The sequence below is a fragment of the Rhinatrema bivittatum genome, chromosome 1, assembly GCF_901001135.1.
Source record: "Rhinatrema bivittatum chromosome 1, aRhiBiv1.1, whole genome shotgun sequence".
NCBI lineage: Eukaryota > Metazoa > Chordata > Amphibia > Gymnophiona > Rhinatrematidae > Rhinatrema > Rhinatrema bivittatum.
The window spans coordinates 141,647,463-141,666,646 of record NC_042615.1 but is presented as its reverse complement, the minus strand read 5'-3'; the positions used below and the strand labels follow the sequence as shown (position 1 = coordinate 141,666,646).

At 44.8% G+C, this 19,184-nt stretch overlaps 1 protein-coding gene across 2 annotated transcripts in view; it reads right to left on the bottom strand.

Annotated features, from left to right (window-relative positions):
- SCFD2 (sec1 family domain containing 2) overlaps positions 1 to 19,184 on the bottom strand; it is a 641,446-nt gene that overhangs the window by 586,478 nt on the left and 35,784 nt on the right. For both annotated transcript variants that reach the window (XM_029587632.1, XM_029587640.1), the window contains exon 2: positions 7,318 to 7,486. In XM_029587632.1, coding sequence (XP_029443492.1) covers positions 7,318 to 7,486 — 169 coding nt within the window. The remainder of the gene's footprint in view (positions 1 to 7,317; positions 7,487 to 19,184) is intronic.

Below are 19,184 nucleotides of genomic sequence, written 5' to 3'. Positions count from 1 at the left end.
ATACTAAGACTCTGAGACCTCTTACAATTTCTAATATGAGTAACTATGCAAAAGGGACAGATTATCTAGGAGATATCACAGAAAAGTGTGCAACCAGTATCAATAATTTAACTAAAACATAGCCCCAAGCTGCAACACTTAAGGACGCATCAGAAGAAATGACTTCCTTTTTTTTTTTTTTTTTTTTACTTTGTATGGTATTGGCCACCCATGGATAAATATAAACTTAGAATTCAAGAAAAGAACATCTGTATTTTTTGTTTATAAATAAAGTTTCATAACTCAATCCCTATTAGGATTAAGCAAATATTTTGCAATTAAAATTGAAACTGAAGTAACTTCCAGATCTGCCTTTTTCAGAGCAGCAGTTACATCAAGGAAATCAAAAGATATTTGTGAAGCCTCAAGGTATCCCTGCTTTTTAATAAAGGGAGAGATATAATATACTCTGGAGACAGGTGGACAGGCATTTTCAGGAATCTTCAAAAAATTTCAAAAAATTCTTAAGCAAAGGCAAATACAGGAATCTAGCTTAAGCCTTTACAATGGTAGCTCAAGGCAAGTTAGATTCAGGTACAGAAAATATTGTCCCTGTCCCTAGAGGGCTTACAATCTAAGGGCTTGATTTACTAAGTAGCATTGGGCCATTTACTGTGCATTATTCTGTCCCTGGCCTCAAGGGTATGCCAATGAACTGATTAGCACCAAATGTACATTATCTTGAATCCTCCCCATACCAGATTCCATAACATTCAACGATTTCTTTTTGCTTTGTTACCATAATTTCCATTTCCTTAACTTTACCAGGAATTTCTTGAAATTGAAAGGAGTTTCAACTGGTCTGACAAGGATTTCTCTAGTCTTACCAGAGATTAATTTGTGCCAAAATGGCCGGAATGCCATTCCACTCATTTATTTGAGCCCCAGAGCAGAAGTTGGCACCAGAGGGGACGTGACCTGCTTCTAGTCCCACTTCTATGCAGGCAGGGCAGCAACAATCTGTCTGAATTCCTGCACTGCTCAGAAGGTAGACCAGATTCCCGCACCCTCAACAAGCAGAGGAAGAGCAGTTAGTAGTGGCAGCAGTATTGCATCCCACAGCTGCCCTCTCTCCATGGGGGCCAGAAGAAAAATCAGCTCCATGCAGCTCCTGGAGCAACAGAGCCTCAGCCATGAGGTTGGCTCCAGGCAGTTTTTCTCTCCTCCCCTTTGGAGGCAGAAGAGCAGCTCCAGCCAGCTTCCTGCAGCCTCCCCTTCTCCCCCCATCCCGAAAGCAGAAGAGTACCTCCAGCCGGCTCTGTCCCAGAGCTGGGATGCAGTGGTAGCAGCCCCCCTTCCTTCCCCCAAGGAAAGGAAGGGAGAAGCAGTGTTGGATCTGGGCAGATCTTGGAGCTAATGAGCAGAAGCCATGTGGTTGGCTCCCGACAGCCTCCTCGTTCCCCCCTCCCCTTGCTGGCAGAGGAAGAGCAGAGACTGCCTTGGATTGCAGATCTATTTTGCCTCCCCCCCCCAAAGGTAAAAGATAAGGAGTTGCTGGAGAAGATAAGTAAGAAGTCAGGAAGGCTGCTGCTTACTACTTCTCTATTGCAGAAAGGTATGTATATGCGTGGGTGGGTGGAGGGGCAATGTGTGACCAGTCTGGGGTTTGAGGACCCCCAGGGATTGGTTGGGGGAGATGGTGAGACTTGAGGGCTTCACGAACACAGAAGAATCATGAGGTGGAAGACTAGGGGGCTTAAGGACCAGCCACAGAGTGAGGAGGAGAGTAACAGAGACGTGAAGACCCTGAGGATTGAGTACTAGTAGGTAGAAAGCAGCTGGAAGCTGGTACAAGGGTGATTTAATGGGGGTCATTTACCATGCACCTTTAGGGTCCATGGGCCAAAAGGTAGGACACACATCAGAAGATCAAGAGAGCAAGAAATAGTCAGCGTTTCACATGGGCCAAATGGAAAAAGGTGGCCGTGGCATCAGTAGCCTGTGGAGGCCAAAGTGAAGACACTCTCTTTTCCCTGGAGAAGAGCTGCTGCCTGCAAGTTGTGTTAAAGGGTGGTTGAGACAAGCCTAAAATCACAGAAGCTGTAGAAAGAAGTTTACCCTCTCCTCCCCTCAACCCAGTACCCTCTTTATTTTTTCACAAAATCATTCTTGGGGCTGGGAATGAAAGACATCTGTGGGGAGAGAAAGGATAGACTGAAGGGTTACAGATTATCTTTACAATCTGCAGCATGCCACTCTATTTTTCTCAGCGGCCTCTAGCCCCACGTGACAATAGCATCTTACATCATCCAGAGGTGCCTTTGGACTTTAGTTGCTGAAGAATCCCTCACAGGCAGATGAGGGAGGAACCTAAACCTCTTGGCTTAGAGTATGATCCAAGTTTGGGGAAAGTACTGCTTCAAACATCAGTGACCCTAAGGACACAGCTCCAAGTTCATACAATAAAGGGACTCTCGACACATGTGCAACCATTAGGCCTGAGATAGTCTCCACTCCTGGGGCCGCAGACAAGGCCATCACGTCAGCATTACAGAGGGCCTGGTAGCATAAATGGCTATTAGCATCTCATGTCCACCATCCTGGACATGCCATTAACTTAAAAAAAAAAAAAAAAGTAGTTATGAATCATTTGGAAGGGTAACCATACTTTTGCACATACCATATTCACTGTTTTATTATTTTCAATCTGTTAAAATTAGTAAACTAATTTTGCATTAAAAATTGCAGAAAGATGTGTATAACGTTTTGTACCATGCAGAAGTTGTGCCAGCTTCTGGTCACTTAAAAATTCATTAAAATATATGATTTGATCAGGGGTGCCTGAACGTTTGCATACAATTGTAAGCATACGTTTTTGCATAACTGATGTGCAATACTGAAACATCATTTCACACTCAAGTTTAATCCCACTGGCAATCTTCAAGGTTATCTGAGAAGCTACCTAAAACACAATTTTTTTTTTTAAACAAATACTAATAATCCAAAGATAATGAGCACAATAACTTCACATGCATTTTCCCCTCAACTTAAACTAACAGGCATTACTGACAGACGTAAAAGAATTTCATACTATACCAGTGTGAAGGTGTGGCCTTACTACCCCTCCTAAACCTGTGCAGGACCAGGCTAGATGCCTGGTCCATCTTAAAGTCCCACAGAGTGCTTTGTGCTAGGTAAGAAGAGTCCTGTAGGTGCTACCCAGCTGGGGAGATAAAGAGGCAGAGTGCAGCTGAGATCAGTAGACCTGGCCTGGGTCTCCAGGAGAAGGCAGTTCCTGTAATCATTGCTGACCTAAGGTGATTGTTAATATGACTACTGTTGAAAGTAAGCAGATATGTTTTATTTACAGTACACATGAAATCACAAGTATTCGAAGATGCTTTGACCGCATCATTTACCGTGCCACATATGGTGACAGTTCAGGGATTTTTCTCTACATAAGGCACAGAGAAAACTCAAGTCTCCAGGGGAGACTGTGAAAAGAAAGTTTTCTGTGTGTGTGGCCTGCCAAGAAGTTTGGAGGCAAAGCAGTGCTGCAGGGCACCAGAGCACTGAAGAGTTTAAAAGGCTGTGGCTCAGGAAGCACACAGAAGTAAACAGCTGAGAGCACTGAAAGAGAGCTTGTAGCTCTAAACAGGGTACAGAGCACAGGAGTGCACAGAGAACTGTAAAAGACTATGGCTCAAGGAGGAGCAAAAATCCTAACAGTTTAAAAGTTTATAGGACAGAGAGGAAATTGCTTTAATGGGTCAGGCTGTAGGGACAGCCATAAGAAAGTTAGGATTTAAACCGGCTAAGGAGACCAGCTTTGCCTTGTACAGCGAGAGGGAAAAAAGTGAATAAGTTAAAGCTGGAAAAGCAGGACCTTTTTTTGCCTTTGTTTTTACCTTTGCTCAGAGAGAGAGAGAGAGAGAGAGAGAGAGAAAAGAAGAAACAGTTGGTGCAGAGAGAATGGGCTTGAACAGGGTGTGGCCCCGAAGAATTGAAGCTGCTATAGCTCAAGGAGAGCAGCAGCAAGAGACACCTGGAGCAGTGCTAGAGAAAACCTGATGTGGTGCCAGTGAGCGCACTGCAAGACAGGTGAAGGAAGAGAAGCCAGGGCTTGAAAGAAGTAAACAGCCATGTACTTTTGTGAGGTAAGAGTTCCCACCTCTCAAGAGCCAGACGGGAGGGAGAAGCTGAGGCTGGAGATATGGCAGCTAAAGAAGCAAGTCAAAGTAATGGAGCTAGAGAATCCACTCCCAGAATTCCAGGACAGGCAGAGAAGTCAATATTTACAGCAGCTGGATGAAAAATGCCTACAGCTGCTATAAGAAAGAGGAAATTCTGACAGAGATGGACCAAAGTGCTGAGCAAGGGGTGGCAATCCGCTGAGGAGACCACGATGTTGAAAAAGAAGGAAGAAAGCAAGCCTGAGAGGCAAGAGCAGGCATAGGAGAGTGCAAGAAAAGTGAATGAAGGAGGGGTAATTGAAGTTGTAATGACTGAGTCTGAGATACAAGAGAGCTCACAGGGAACCTGTAAACAATGCCCAGAAAGGGGCAGTACAGAGTGGACCATGGAAGGCAGCTTGGTAGAGAGGCCTGAGAGAGGTGCTACAGAGAAGCCAGTGGAAGGCACTTCAGAGAGCCCAGAGGAAGGCACTATAGGGTGCCCAAACACAAACACTGTGGAAAGGCCAGAGGGAGGCATTGCAGGTGAAGATGGCACAGATGAGTCAACAAATGCCATGGGAGCAATTGAAAGAGTTTGGAAGCCTGAAAGAGGGTAAGCTGTGCAGAGATTGGAAAAGAAGCCATCACAGGAACACCCATGAAATGTCCAGAGTGTCCTGCTGGAGAAGAAGGGGAACCCAGAGCTGCAAATGGACTCATATAAATGACTGGGGGGGACTGGACAAGGGGCACAGTCGGTGATGGTGGCAGTATTTGGGGTAACCCTCGTACCTAGGGGGAAGCACAACTGTATAGCCATAACCAAGAGTTTAGGTGGCAGGAGGGCAGAAACAGTATACGTGGGAGTGAAACCACATCCCTGGTTGGGATCTAGGATGAGTGAGGACGCTTGCCCCCATGGGTTCAAGCTGAGGGGGGAGGGAATGTGAAGGAGTGGCCTTACTACTCTTCCTGAACCTGTGCGGGACCAGGCTAGATGCCTGGTCCACCTTAAATCCCCACAGAGAGAGAGAGAGAGAGCTCTGTGGGCGGGACCCTGCTGGGCAGAAAGAGTCCTGTAAACAGGACCCAGCTTGGGAGACTAAGAGACAGAGCCCAGCTGGGATCAGTGGACCAGGTGTTGCTGACCCAAGGTGAATCCTGTATGTAATGGTGATGGTTACTGTGATTACCTCTCAAAGTAAGCAAATTTATTTATTTAGAAATTTTTATATACTGACATACGCTCTGAGTATCACATCGGTTTACATGAAACATGAACTTGGCATGGTAGCGCTTTACAGGGAACTAGTAATATAAACAGGTAACTTGTACAGATAATAAATGCAAACACATAAACTTAGCTTAAGGCAATTAATGTTGTGATTTCATGTGCACTGTAAAAAAAAAAAAAAAAAAAGTACTCAAAGAAACCTTGACTGCTCATTTACTGTGCCACAAGCAGACTTCAAACATCTGAACTTCAAGGTTTACTTAATCACATGACCATTAGCAGGCTCACCACATTTGAATCTGTTATTCCTACCAACATAACTCCAAATAATTTAACAACTGCAATTTCTATGTCAAAAATGTCTAGACAACTTAGATGCTGCCGACTAGTAGATTGCTTTGGGCAGAAAGGTATAAATACTGCTCGAACTAATCTATAATTTCAATTTTTCTGAGCGCCACTTTTACCTGGTGTGCTTAAAGGCATTTGCTCCAACTAGAAGCAGCTCAGTATGTGGAGGTAAGGAAGATGCTCAGCATTCAGGAAGCTCTTAGTGCAAGAAGTTCAATGCACTGCACGGCAACCAGTGCTACGGCTGTGGATCCCCGTGCGGTGGTGTAGCTGACTCAGCCGCTCGGGTGAACCCCTGTGGCCTACACCAACCACGGGTGGAAATGCCTGAGTAGGACTAGCTGGAGCTTCACCTATACCAACCGTCACTCCCACAGGTTGAGCCCTTGGTGTAGACTGCCAGCAGGACTTGGGAAAAGTCCCAGGGGCAAGGCAGAAGAGAATGTCTAGGTTCAAGCAAAGGTCGGGTCAGGCGGCAAACAAGGAAGTCCAGGGCACGAACCAAGGTTGGGGCCAGCAGCAGACAACAGATTCCAAGCGACGAATCAGGGTCAGGGCAGGCAGCAAGCAAGCAGTAGTCAGGTCCAGGAAGCGATCAGAGGGGTCCGTAGCCAAGCCAAGGTCAAACCAAGAAGTAAATTCGAAGAAGCAAGAAGGGCCAAGAGAGGAATAAAGAGCAGGGGAAGGAGAAAACACAGGACAACCAAGGAGCTGGAACACAGGAGCAGGAAATAAGAACAAGCAACATGCACTGAGAAGCAGGCTACTCAGGAGACCTGTTGAGGAGGTGAGAAATTCAGGTCCAGGTAGGTATATGTAGCCAGGGATATGTGATGTCATCACTGAGCGACTGCCGGGGTTTCCTGCTGAAACACGTATAAATTGTGCATGCACCTATGAATCCTTCTGCAGGTACCTGGGCGTCTAATGGAGGTTTTCTACCGAGAAAAGGGTGACCTGTGCAGGTGAGCCTAGGGAAAATGCATGTGAAGTTGTTAATGTGCTCATTATCTTTGGATTATTAGTATTTGTTTTAAAAAATTGTGTTTTAGGTAGCTTCCCAGATAACCTTGAAGATTGCCACTGGGATGAAACTTGAGAGTAAAATGATATTTCAATATTGTACATCAGTTATGCAAAAATGTATGCTTACAGTCGTATGCAAACATTCAGGCACCCTGATCAAATCGTATATTTTAAAGAATTTTTAAGTGACCAGAAGCTGGTACAACTTCTGCATGGTACAAAAAGTTAAACACAATATCTTTCTACAATTTTTAATGCAAAATTACTGTTTGCTGATTTTATCAGATTGAAAATAATAAAACCGTGAATAGTACGTGCAAAAGGTTTGGTTACCCTTCCAGTTTTTTTTTTTTCGTTTTTTTAAGTTAATGGCATGTCCAAGATAGTGGATATGAGGTGCTGGAAAGCCATCAGACCTAATCCTGTGCACTACAAGGTAGTAAAATTAAACAAACATTTAAATATGAAAAAAATCCACTTTTACATATCCCATCATGGCACATTCAGTAATTTACTTTACTGGCTATATTTTCCACTAAACACAAATCTTACTTTGGTTGCGCTAGACATCCAGGTGCTACAATATCAGGATTTTCATCAGCAGCATGAAGTACTGTCAGGTCCACTGTGCTAACCATCACATCGTTTGTGTGGCCTGGAAGTCTGGGAAGCACAGAAATAATCTTCTCTACTAGGTTGTCTCCATGATGGCCAACTGCACCTACAAAAGGTCAAAACAAATAAGTAAACATCAAGTCTACATTCCTAGAAAAAAATATGTAATTATTCTCTCAAGAAAAGTATTTTTAAAAGAACAGAACCATATTTGTAAGTGGATTAAACCACGAAAAAAAAAATCTGTACCTATACATTGCTTAACAAAATTCATTTTATTTAAAAATATTTATCACCTGCCCTTCCTAAAAGACACGATATGCAAATAGACAAACAGAGTTTTACCTTTACTCACCAGTATGCTGCACCACCCATCTAGCTATGAGAAGTGGTACATCAGTCTATAATTCATATCACATATACCTTCATTAAGTAAACCCAAGGGGGAAAAAAAAATATCAATGGATCTAGAATACAATTTATTTGCCAAATAAAATCTTGGATTTTGTCCAGAAAAGTTGAATGAGAGGACATGCCCTCCAGATGTGCGAAAAAAAACCCTCTCTCATTTCAGCCCTCCAACATCTATAAATCTATCTAATCCTCTGGAGAGGTTCAAATACCAATAGCAGAGAATTTTATAGGCAGTCTCTTAAAATTGTGTATGTACAGTATTGCAGATCTGAAAGTCCGATCCCATAGTAGGCAGCAGTGATCAACTGTTATAGGTTTTCCCTACATCCACCTCCCATTTCCTCATGTATAAGAACTTGAAAACTCTTTAATTTTCCCCTACATTTAACAGCAATCTATGAGATCAGCCAAGTGTTGTTCAAATTATTTGCACTTATCTTTTCTAAATTTTTCAATGGGTGAGTGACCACAGCCCTCTGATCTTTTTACCGGAGAAAATGTTTTTTAGTTGTAGATATTGGAAAACATCTGAAATTTGTATTCTAAATATCCTTCTGTACTGATCAAACATCTGACATTATTCATTTTCAAAAGAAGATCCTTGAAAGCTTGCTGCTAGAGAGATCTGCTCTTTGAGATACAAGCCAAAAATCAGGAAAAAAAAAGCCTTGCAAATAAAAATGTGGTCTTTACTAAATACTTATCCCAAGAGAGAATATCATGACTAGTGATAAATTGGGAAAATTAAAAGCAGTTTCTGTGAAGTCCGTCAAAAGATTCAAACAGGAATCTACATCACCAGAGAAAATGAGCACTAGTAAGAAAACAAAACTCCCTTTAACATAATCGAGAAGCTGTAGTCCCTGAAAGTGCACATGACAGAGAATCATGGTGCAACTAAAGAAATTAAAACAGTGGTGGTTTCCCTTACAGAACAATTCTCTTTATTTTAAAAGTGAATGGAAAAAGTGGAGGAAATGAACCTTGTGGAAGATAATCTAAATTGCTACAGGATAAAGTCCAAATCACTGCAGAACTAAAAAAAAAAAAAAAGGCCATAAAGATGAAAATCAAAGTTGAAAATTTTGGGGATTCTAGAGGGAAGGGAGGTGACGATTCAGTAAAATTTATGGCGACATTTCTGCTAACGCTACTGGAAATTCAGCTTATGAAGGACTTTGTGTTACGACCCTGCTCGCGGATCCCATCCCGCAAGCAGGTTCTCCACTCACCAGATGCCGGCCCGACGCTGCAGGATCCTTCTTTGCGGCCTAGGCCGCCCCTGAATCATGCTGCTGCTGCTGCTGACTCTGCCTTCGCAGTGGAGAAGACGCCGCCGGGATTCCCTTTGCAGCAGGAAGCCGCTGCTGCCGCTGCCTCCACCTAAGTGGCCGTGCGCCACTGCCGTGACCTCCTTTGCGGCATGGAGCCGCCTTCTTCGTCTTATCCGCGGCCCGGCTGTAGCCGCCGATTTCTCCATCTTCTGGACTCCCCCTAGGCGCAGGCGCATGCCTCCTCTGCAGATTTAAAGAGCTAGCGGTGGGAAAAGCCCCGTGGCCCCATCAACGATGTCATCAGCCTTCGCCTGGTTCAGCCCTATAAAAGGGTTCTGCTTCATTCCCTTGGGACCTTCGGATCCGGTCTTCACAGTGGTCTGTGGCCTTCCTCCTGGTCAGGTCTTCTGTGGTCTTCCAGTGTCTTGATGGCTCTTCGTTTTATGTCTTGATGTTCCTGGTCTCGTTCCTCATCGGAGCTCCTTTGTTAGTTGTTCCTGATGTTCCAGATATCCTGATGTCCAGTGGTCCTGACGTTCCATGTCCAGTTGACCTGATGTTCCAGATGTCCCGGCGTCCAGATTTATTTATTTAAAAGTTTTTATATACCGCACAATAAGGCATATGTATGCCCGTCTAGGCGGTTTACAATAATACAAACAATTTATGACAAAGAAGAATTAAGATACAATTAGAATATATGCATTAGAATTTTAATTCTACTAATGATATCATCGTAGTGGTATATAACTGCGGTTATTATGTATTATAAGCACTATTAAACAGATAAGTTTTCAGTATTTTCTTAAAATCTTTGGAATTTGCTGTCAATTGAATTTGTTCAGGAAGAGAGTTCCACAGGGTTGACCTGCTATGGAGAAGGCCTTGATGTCCGATGTTCCAGTCCGGATTCAGTCTTCCTCATTTCCAGCTCTTCGTCCAGCTCCCAGGTTCCTTTTCTGTTCACCTTTCCTGGTGTGTTGCCGTCGTTGTCTGTGACCAGCCCATGGGAGGCTGTGTAGGGTGCCTCGTGGCACAAGGCCCATCTTCTTGCCTGCAGTGCAAGCCTCCAGAAGGCTCCTGTTTTTAATGACAAGCTTCTGAATCCTGAGTCTTGTACCCTGTCCCAGTCTTTGGAGTTCCTTATGCCTGATTCCGTCCATGCCCAAGACTCTGCCAGAACCTGCTCCGCTTCAGTGTACTCCGCAAGCAACCACTGGTGGCTGTGTAGGGCGTGCACCGGTGCAGGCCTCTCCTGAATCTTCGTCAGGCTTCAAGTTCCACTGCTTCGTCTGGAGTCTGCTTCGCCTTCTACGTGGTCCGCGACCAGCCATGGGCGGCTGTGTAGGGCGCGCTGCAATGCAGCACTCACCCAGTACTTTCTCCTGAATGCTGAATCCTTGCCTGAGACCTCCAAGTATCCTGAAACCTTGTCTGAGTCTTCTGAGTAACCTGAAACCTTCTCCAAGCCTCCGAGTATCCTGAGTCTCCGTCTCAGTCTTCTAGTTCCTGTCTCGTCTTGTTCCTGCCCTCAGCCTCCGTCTGGCCTCACGCACTTGTCGTTCCCAAGCGGCGGGTCCGGAAAGACTATCGAGTGGCTACTTCTGAGACCAGCATTGCGTTGTTGGGTCTCATTGGTGCGTGTAGGTCCAGGGGAGGGCTGAGCCTACCTTTTCCAGTTCCAGACATTCATTGCCTTGTCTTCAGTCCAGCCTTGTTTCCTGCTCCGCCCATGCTTGTACTCGCTCACCTCTCACGATGTGTCTTGGGGCTCCTCTCTGAGCCGCGCCATGATCCAAGGGCTCACAATCTACCTTGAGAAAGCGACCGCGCTCGCAACACTGAAAGAGCACAGACAGCCTTCCCATAACACCATTAAAAAATACTTGAGACCAATGATGATCGGTATTTTGAGATATGTTCTCACAGCACCCATGCACTGCTAATCATTTCAGCTAAACCAAATACTGAATCTCCAATGAAGACACCTTGTCTGAATTCCAACAGTGTTTACTCCAACAGGTAATCAAAACATATAACTTACTGGTTACAGTCTTGAGGGGGAGGGAAGAGGAGAAGTTGATCTCAGGTTCAGAGCACTGACTCTAGAGTTGAAATAGCTGTTGTAGGAATTCTACTGGAGGTTTAAGTACACCCATTATATGTGTCTGGTAAAAAAGAAATGTGTTCCTAAGGAATAGGAGAGATGAAAACAGTATGCCTTTTTCCTTCTCTCTCTCAGAAGCACAGGTGCAACTGAAAAACTCCCAGTAGGCATGAATTAGTATCTGAGCCAAAAGGAAGTGCCTTGAATCAGTGGGAGCTGGAAGCATGTGACCAACAGAAACAAGACTACAGGATTATAGTCCTTCTGTAACATCACACTAACTTACAAACAGGAACTGAACAATTTTATTTATTTACATATATATATATATATATATAAAGAGGATTGTGAGTCCTCTTCCTTAGCACCCACAACCAGTCAATCACACACACACACCTCCAATTAGATCCCATGACCAGTCTCGGTCTCTCTCACACCAGTCATTTTCCTGACCAGTTTCTCTCTCACATACACACACTAGTCATCTTCCTGACCAGTCTCTCTCTCAATCACACTCATGGTCTCTTATATACAAGCTCTCGATCACACACAAATGCTCTCACACCCATTCACACCAGCTCTTACCCAGGCTTCCATTCACACCCACACACATAAGAACTCACCCAAGCACCCATTCACACCCCCCCCCACACACACACACACCAGCTCTCACCCAGGCACTCATGCACACACACAGACACACCCGCTCTCAACAAAAAACGTATTCTTTCTTCACTGCAGGGATGGGTTCCCCGTGGTAGCCTCGGTTGTGGTCGGGTTTCTTCTTCGCCGGCGTCTGGTTTCCTCTTCGCAGCCAAGGGCTGTGGCGGCCAAGCTTCGTCGGCGTCCGAAACTGCTATTTCTTCCATCCCACCCCTGGACTAGATGATGCCTGCCTCACCGGCCAATCAAAGGCTTCCTTCCTTCTTCCTACTCCCACTGGTAGGTAGAAGGGAGGAGGTTTCTGATTGGCCTGCACGGGGGCAGACAAAATGAAGGAGGCTCCCCATTGGGCAATGGGGGTAGGAAGAAAGGAGGCTTCCCATTGGGCAATGGGGGTAGGAAGAAAGGAGGCTTCCAATTGGCCCACGGGGGCTGGAAAAAAGGGAGAAAGGAAGTGCAACGGGCAGTGGGACACTGGAAGACGCAACACACCTGCCGGTGTTTGGCGACACACTGTTGAGAAGCGCTGATGTAGAATATCACATCCTTCCTCATGGGTTCTATTGCCATTTGTTTGAACAGAGCCCCTTGAAGAGTATTCACTATCGCTCTACTTCTTGCAGATTCTGCAGAAGGGATATTCCAATCCACAACAAGGCAGATAAAAATCTCCAACAATCATAAGAACATGCCATACTGGGTCAGACCAAGGGTCCATCAAGTCCAGCATCCTGTTTCCAACAGTGGCCAATCCAGGCTATAAGTACCTGGCAAGTAAGCAAAAATTAAGTCTATCCCATGCTACTGATGCTAGAAAATAGCTTCTGCTATTACTAAGTCAACTTAATCAATAGAAGGTAATGGACTTCTCCTCCAAGAACGTATACAATCCTTTTAGCTATACTAACTGTACTAACCACATCCTCTGGCAACAAATTCCAGAGTTTAATTGTGCGCTGAGCGAAAAAGAACTTTCTCTGATTAGTTTTAAATGTGTCACACGCTAACTTCATTGAGTGCCCCCTAGTCTTTCTATTATCCGAAAGAGTAAATAACCAATTCACTCACATCTACCTGTTCTAGACCTCTCATGATTTTAAACACCTCTATCATATCCCCCCCTCAGCCGTCTTCTCCAAGCTGAAAAGTCCTAACCTCTTTAGTCTTTCCTCATAGGGGAGTTGTTCCATTCCCCTTATCATTTTGGTAGCCCTTCTCTGTACCTTCTCATTGCAATTATATCTTTTTTGAGATGCGGCGACCAGAATTGTACACATTATTCAAAGTGCGGTCTCACCATGGAGAGATACAGAGGTATTATGACATTTTCTGTTTTATTCACCATTCCCTTTCTAATAATTCCCAACATTCTCTTTGCTTTTTTGACTGCCGCAGCACACTGAACAGACGATTTCAATGTGTATTCACTATGACGCCTAGATCTCTTTCTTGGATTGTAGCACCTAATATGGAACTTAACATAGCATGGGTTATTTTTCCCTATATGCATCACCTTGCACTTATCCACATTAAATTTCAACTGCCATTTTGATGCCCAATTTTCCAGTCTCACAAGGTCTTCCTGCAATTTATCACAATCTGCTTGTGATTTAACTACTCTGAACAATTTCTTTCCAGATCATTTATAAATATACAAGCCGTTAAGCCCGTTAAAACGGGCTACATCCCTCTGTCTCTCACCTCCCCCTCATTCTCTCTCCCCTCACTCTTCACCACCCCCTCCCTCCCCCACTCCTCCCTCTCCTCTCACTCAGTCCCTCCCTCTCTCTCGCTCAGTCCCACTCACTCCCTCTCACTCAGTCCCCCCTCTCCCACTCCCTCCCTCTCACTCAGTCCCACTCCCTCCCTCTCACTCAGTCCCCCCTCTCCCACTCCCTCCCACTCAGTCCCCCCTCTCCCTCTCACTCAGTCCCACTCCCTCCCTCTCACTCAGTCCCACTCCCTCCCTCCCCCCCCTCTCACTCACTCACTCCCTCCCTCTCCCTCAGTCCCACTCACTCCCTCTCCCTCAGTCCCCCCTCACTCACTCCCTCCCTCCCACCCATTCTCTCTCTCCGTCCCTCCCTCCCTCCCACCCACCCACTCACTCTCTCCCTCCGTCCCTCCCTCCCACTCAGTCCGTCCCTCCCTCCCTCGCTACTGGCCGCTACCGCCGCCGCCCGCTACCGCCACCGCCGCCCGCTGCCGCTACCGCCATTTTTTTTTTTTTTTTTTGACGCTGGCTCAGATCGACGTGCTGGCCCGCACATGCGCGGTAGAGCTGCTCTCTACTGCGCATTTGCGGGCCGTCGGTCAGAGCCCATTTATAAGGTAGATTGAAAAGTAAGGGTCCCAATACAGATCCCTAAGGCACTCCACTGCCCACTCCCTTCCACTGAGAAAATTGTCCATTTAATCCTACTCTCTGTTTCCTGTCTTTTAGCCAGTTTGCAATCCACAAAAGGACATCGCTACCTAGCCCATGACTTTTTACTTTCTAGAAGCCTCTCATGAGGAACTTTGTCAAACGCCTTCTGAAAATCCAAGTATACTACATCTACCGGTTCACCTTTTATCCACATGTTTATTAACTCCTTCAAAAAAGTGAAGCAGATTTGTGAGGCAAGACTTGCCTTGGGTAAAGCCATGCTGACTTTGTTCCATTAAACCATGTCTTTCTATATGTTCTGTGATTTTGATGTTTAGAATTCTTTCCACTATTTTTCCTGGCACTGAAGTCAGGCTAACCGGTCTGTAGTTTCCCGGCTCGCCCTTGCAGCCTTTTTTAAATATTGGGGTTACATTTGCTATCCTCCAGTCTTCAGGTACAATGGATGATTTTAATGATAGGTTACAAATTTTTATTAACAGGTCTGAAATTTCCTTTTTCAGTTCCTTCAGAACCATGGGGTGTATACCATCTGGTCCAGGTGATTTACTATTCTTCATTTTGTCAATCAGGCCTACCACATCTTCTAGGTTTATCGTGATTTGGCTCAGTCTATCTGAATCATTACCCATGAAAACCTTCTCCAGAACGGGTATCTCCCCTACATCCTCTTCAGTAAACACCAAAGCAAAGAAACTGTTTAATTTTTCCGCGATGGGCTTAACTTCTCTAAGTGGCCCTTTAACCCCTCAATTATCTAATGGTCCAACTGACTCCCTCGCTGGCTTTATGCTTCAGTTATATTTTAAAATGTTTTTACTGTGAGTTTTTGCCTCTATGGCCAACTTCTTTTCAAATTCTCTCAGCCTGTCTTATTAATGTCTTACATTTAACTTGCCAAAGCTTGTGATTTATCCTATTTCTTCTGTTGGATCCTTCTTCCAATTTTTGAATGAAGATCTTTTGGCTAAAATAGCGTCTTTCACCTCACTATTTAACCATGCTGGTAATCAGTTTGCCTTCCTTCCACCTTTTTTAATGTGTGGAATATATCTGGACTATGCTTCTAGGATTTCTTTTTTTTTTTTAAACAATATCCACGCATCTTGCACACTTTTTACCTTTGTAGCTGCTTTTCAGTTTGTTTGTTTTTTAAACTATTTTTCTCATTTTATCAGTTTCCCTTTTGAAAGTTTAGCACTAGAGCTGTGGATTTGCTTACTGTCCCCCTTCCAGTCATTAATTCAAATTTGATTATATTATGATCACTATTGCCAAGTGGCCCCACCATTACCTCTCTCACCAAATCCTGTGCTCCACTGAGAATTAGATCTAAAGCTGCTCCCTCTCTCGTCGGTTCCTGAACCAATTGCTCCATAAACTGTCATTTATTCCATCCAGGAACTTTATATCTCTAGTATGTCCCGATGTTACCCCAATATTGACTGGATAAATGTAATTGAAATCTCCCATTATTACTGCACTACCAATTTGGTTAGCTTCCCTAATGTCTCTTAGCATTTCACTGTCTATCTCACCATCTTGGCCAGGTAGTATACTCCTATCACTATACTCTTCCAACACAAAAGGGATTTTTACCCATAAAGATTTGATTGTGCATTTAGTCTCATGCAGAATCTTTATCCTGTTGGACTCTATGCCATACCGGACATAAAGCGCCACACCGCCTCCTGGTTGCTCCTCTCTGTCATTGCGATATAATTTGTACCCTGGTATATCACTGTCATTGGAGGATAACCAATGATATCATTGGTTATCCTCCTTCCACCATGTCTCAGAGATGCCAATTAAGTCTATTTCATCATTCACTGCTATATATTCTAATTTTCCCATCTTACTTCATAGACTTCTGGCATTAGCATACAAACATTTCAAAGCATGTTTTTTTGTTTGTATTTTCATTCTGCTTTTTAATTGATGGGGATAAATTGGAATTCTTTTTAGCTCAGGTAAGATTTTAGTTACAAGCACTTGGAATTCTTTTCTTATTATTGGAACCTCACTGTCGGGATGCCCTAATTCTAATGCATCATTAGTATCCTTTGAAGATACCTCCCTCCTAACCATGCGCTGCTGAGCCACTGCTGGCTTTCCCCTTTGTTCTAGTTTCAAACCTGCTCTATCTCCTTTTTAAAAGGTTAGCGCCAGCAGTCTGGTTCCACCCTGGTTAAGGTGGAGCCCATCCCTTTGGAAAAGACCCCCCTTCTCCAAAAGGTCCCCAGTTGCTTACAAAACTGAAACCCTCTTCCTTGCACCATCGTCTCATCCACACATTGAGACTCCAGTGCTCTACCTGCCTCTGGGAACTGTGTGTGGAACAGGGAGCATTTCACAGAATGCTACCCTGGAGGTTCTGGATTTCAGCTTTCTACCTAAGAGCCTAAATTTGGCTTCCAGAACCTCCCCTTCCACATTTTCTTATGTCATCGGTGCCCACATGTACCATGATAGCTAACTCCTCCCCAGTACTGTCTAAAATCCTATCTAGGTGACGCATGAGGTCTGCCACCTTCGCACCAGGTACGCATGTTACCACCAGGTGATCCTCATGCCCACCAGCCACCCAGCTGTCTACATTCCTAAAAATCGACTCACCAATTATGACGGCTGACCTAACTCTTCCCTCCTAGGTAGTAGCCCTGGGAGACATATCCTCGGTGCGAAAGGACAATGCACCACCTGAAGAGCAGGTCCTTGCTACAGGATCCTTTCCTGCTGCACCAGGTTGATGCTCTCCGATCATAATACCTTCTTCCTCCAAGGCAGCACAGGGCAGCCAGTCTTAAGTTTGGACTTGGCTACTATGTCCCTGAAGGTCTCATCTATATACCTCTCTGTCTGCCTCAGCTCCTCCAGGTCTGCCACGCTAGTCTCCAGAGATTGGACTTGTTCTCTGAGAGGCAGGAGCTCTTTGCATTGGATGCACATGTACAATTTCTCACCGGCAGGTAAAAAAATCATACATGTGACACTCAATGCAAAAAACTGGGAAGCCCCCCTCTTGCAGCTGGGCTGTTGCCTTCATTTCAAATTTGTTCAGTTCCTAGTTAAGTTTTAGGTTGCTATGGGAATAGGAATGTGTCTAATTAGCATCCTTTAAATGTATTAGTGTATTCACTATATGTCTGGTAGTGGCCTACAGGGGAATGATCAAACTCTCAACAAGGTGTGGGGAATTCATGAAGTGCCGTTAAAAGGCTGATTTTTTTTTTTTAGTGCAAAAGTGGCACCTGCCTATAAATTAAAGTAAAAGCTAGGGGTGGGTAGGAGAGGGGTGGGAAGGTTGAGAAATACAAACACACTAACTTCTGCTTATTAGCTGCCTTACTGACTATTTAAAAATAAACACACTAACTCAATACTTCTCTCTTCTTTCCCACCTTTTGGATGTCTTTCACCAGAGCTCAATCCAGGTCTTCAGTTTGGGTTGGAGGCATATAGACCACAATAGTGTGTTGCTATTGGCAATACATGGGCTAACCCCGTGAACCACCACCCTTACCTCTCTGGCCGGGTCAGATGCGGTGACATCTTTGCAGTAGGGTGCCTCTCCTTTTCACAGCAACATGCCAACACACCTCGAAGCTGGACACCACTGACTCCCTATTGCTGCATTCCTCCTTAGGTGTGCACGCGCCAGACACTGCAGAGCTTGAAAGGTCCAAGGTGGGAAAAAGCCCCGTGGCCTGTCCAGATTAATTCACACAGTCAGGCCTATATAAAAGGCCCTCCTGACCTCCACTTCTTTACCTCAGCAACAGGTCCCACAACTCTTAAGTAGCACATGTTGCTTACTGCATACCACTCTTCAATTCCAGCATCATTGCTTCTTTTCATTAGTCAGCATCCATATCTTCTGTTCAATCAGCTTCTCCTTCGCTGGCCGCCTGTTCTCCAAGCATTTCTACCCTGCCTGTCTCTCTTTCCCATCAAATACCTAGTTTGACCTCGGCCTGATCTTGGATAGGCTTAACCGCTGCCTGTCACTAACCACTGCCTGCCATTGCATATGCTTGATCACTACCTGCCGACCACTGCCTGCCACTGAATATGATTGATCTCCATCTGCCTTCCCAGGTACTCTACGATGACCTCATACGCCATCGCAGAGACTTCCACTTAAGACCTGCTGGCCCTGGCACCCAAAGGCTCAACCTGAAAGGAATGAGGGCTGGTATAGACAAAGCGCCAACTGGGCCTCTGCTTCGTCTAGGTTCACCTGCCGACAGTGAAAGTCTGCAGGGCTCCTCGTTGCTAGTTGCACAAATCTTGCCTTGGCCCAAGGCTCCATGAATGCAACAGAGTAGAAATGGAAGAACCATTGTCTTGTTTTAGGATAGCTCATAATGCTTCCTCCTTACCCCACGTCCCTTGCATTTCAATTTCGTTTATATTGTTTTTGATAACATGCTACTGCTTCCCCTTTTCTGTTCTCTCTGTCCTTCCATAACAAGTTATAGCCCAAGATGGCCATATCCCAGTCATGAGACTCCGTGAACCATGTCTTCATAATGGCAGCTATGTTCAAGTCCACCTCCACCATTAGGGCCAGAAGATCTGGGATTTTGTTGCCCAGGCTATAAGCATTTGTAGTCATAACTTTCCAGTTTTCCCTCCCTTGGTTTATCTTCATAGTTACCTTTTCTGATCCTTTGCATAAAAGTGTGGAATGTAGAGCTGACTGATTTTGCTATTATCTACTCTACCTTCCTGTACTGCATTCCAGTTTCATTGGGCACCTTCTGCCACACCCATCCGGTAGTTTAAATACCTGATGATGGAATTTCTCATTTAGGATCTTCTTTCTTTCCTGCCACTTTCAATGCAGACCATCCCTATTCAGCAAGTTCTGTCTCAACTTAAACCCAAATAAGACTGAAATCATTTTGCTAAGTAGAAATTCTTCTATGGTTAGACCACTGGTTCTGGATCTGGG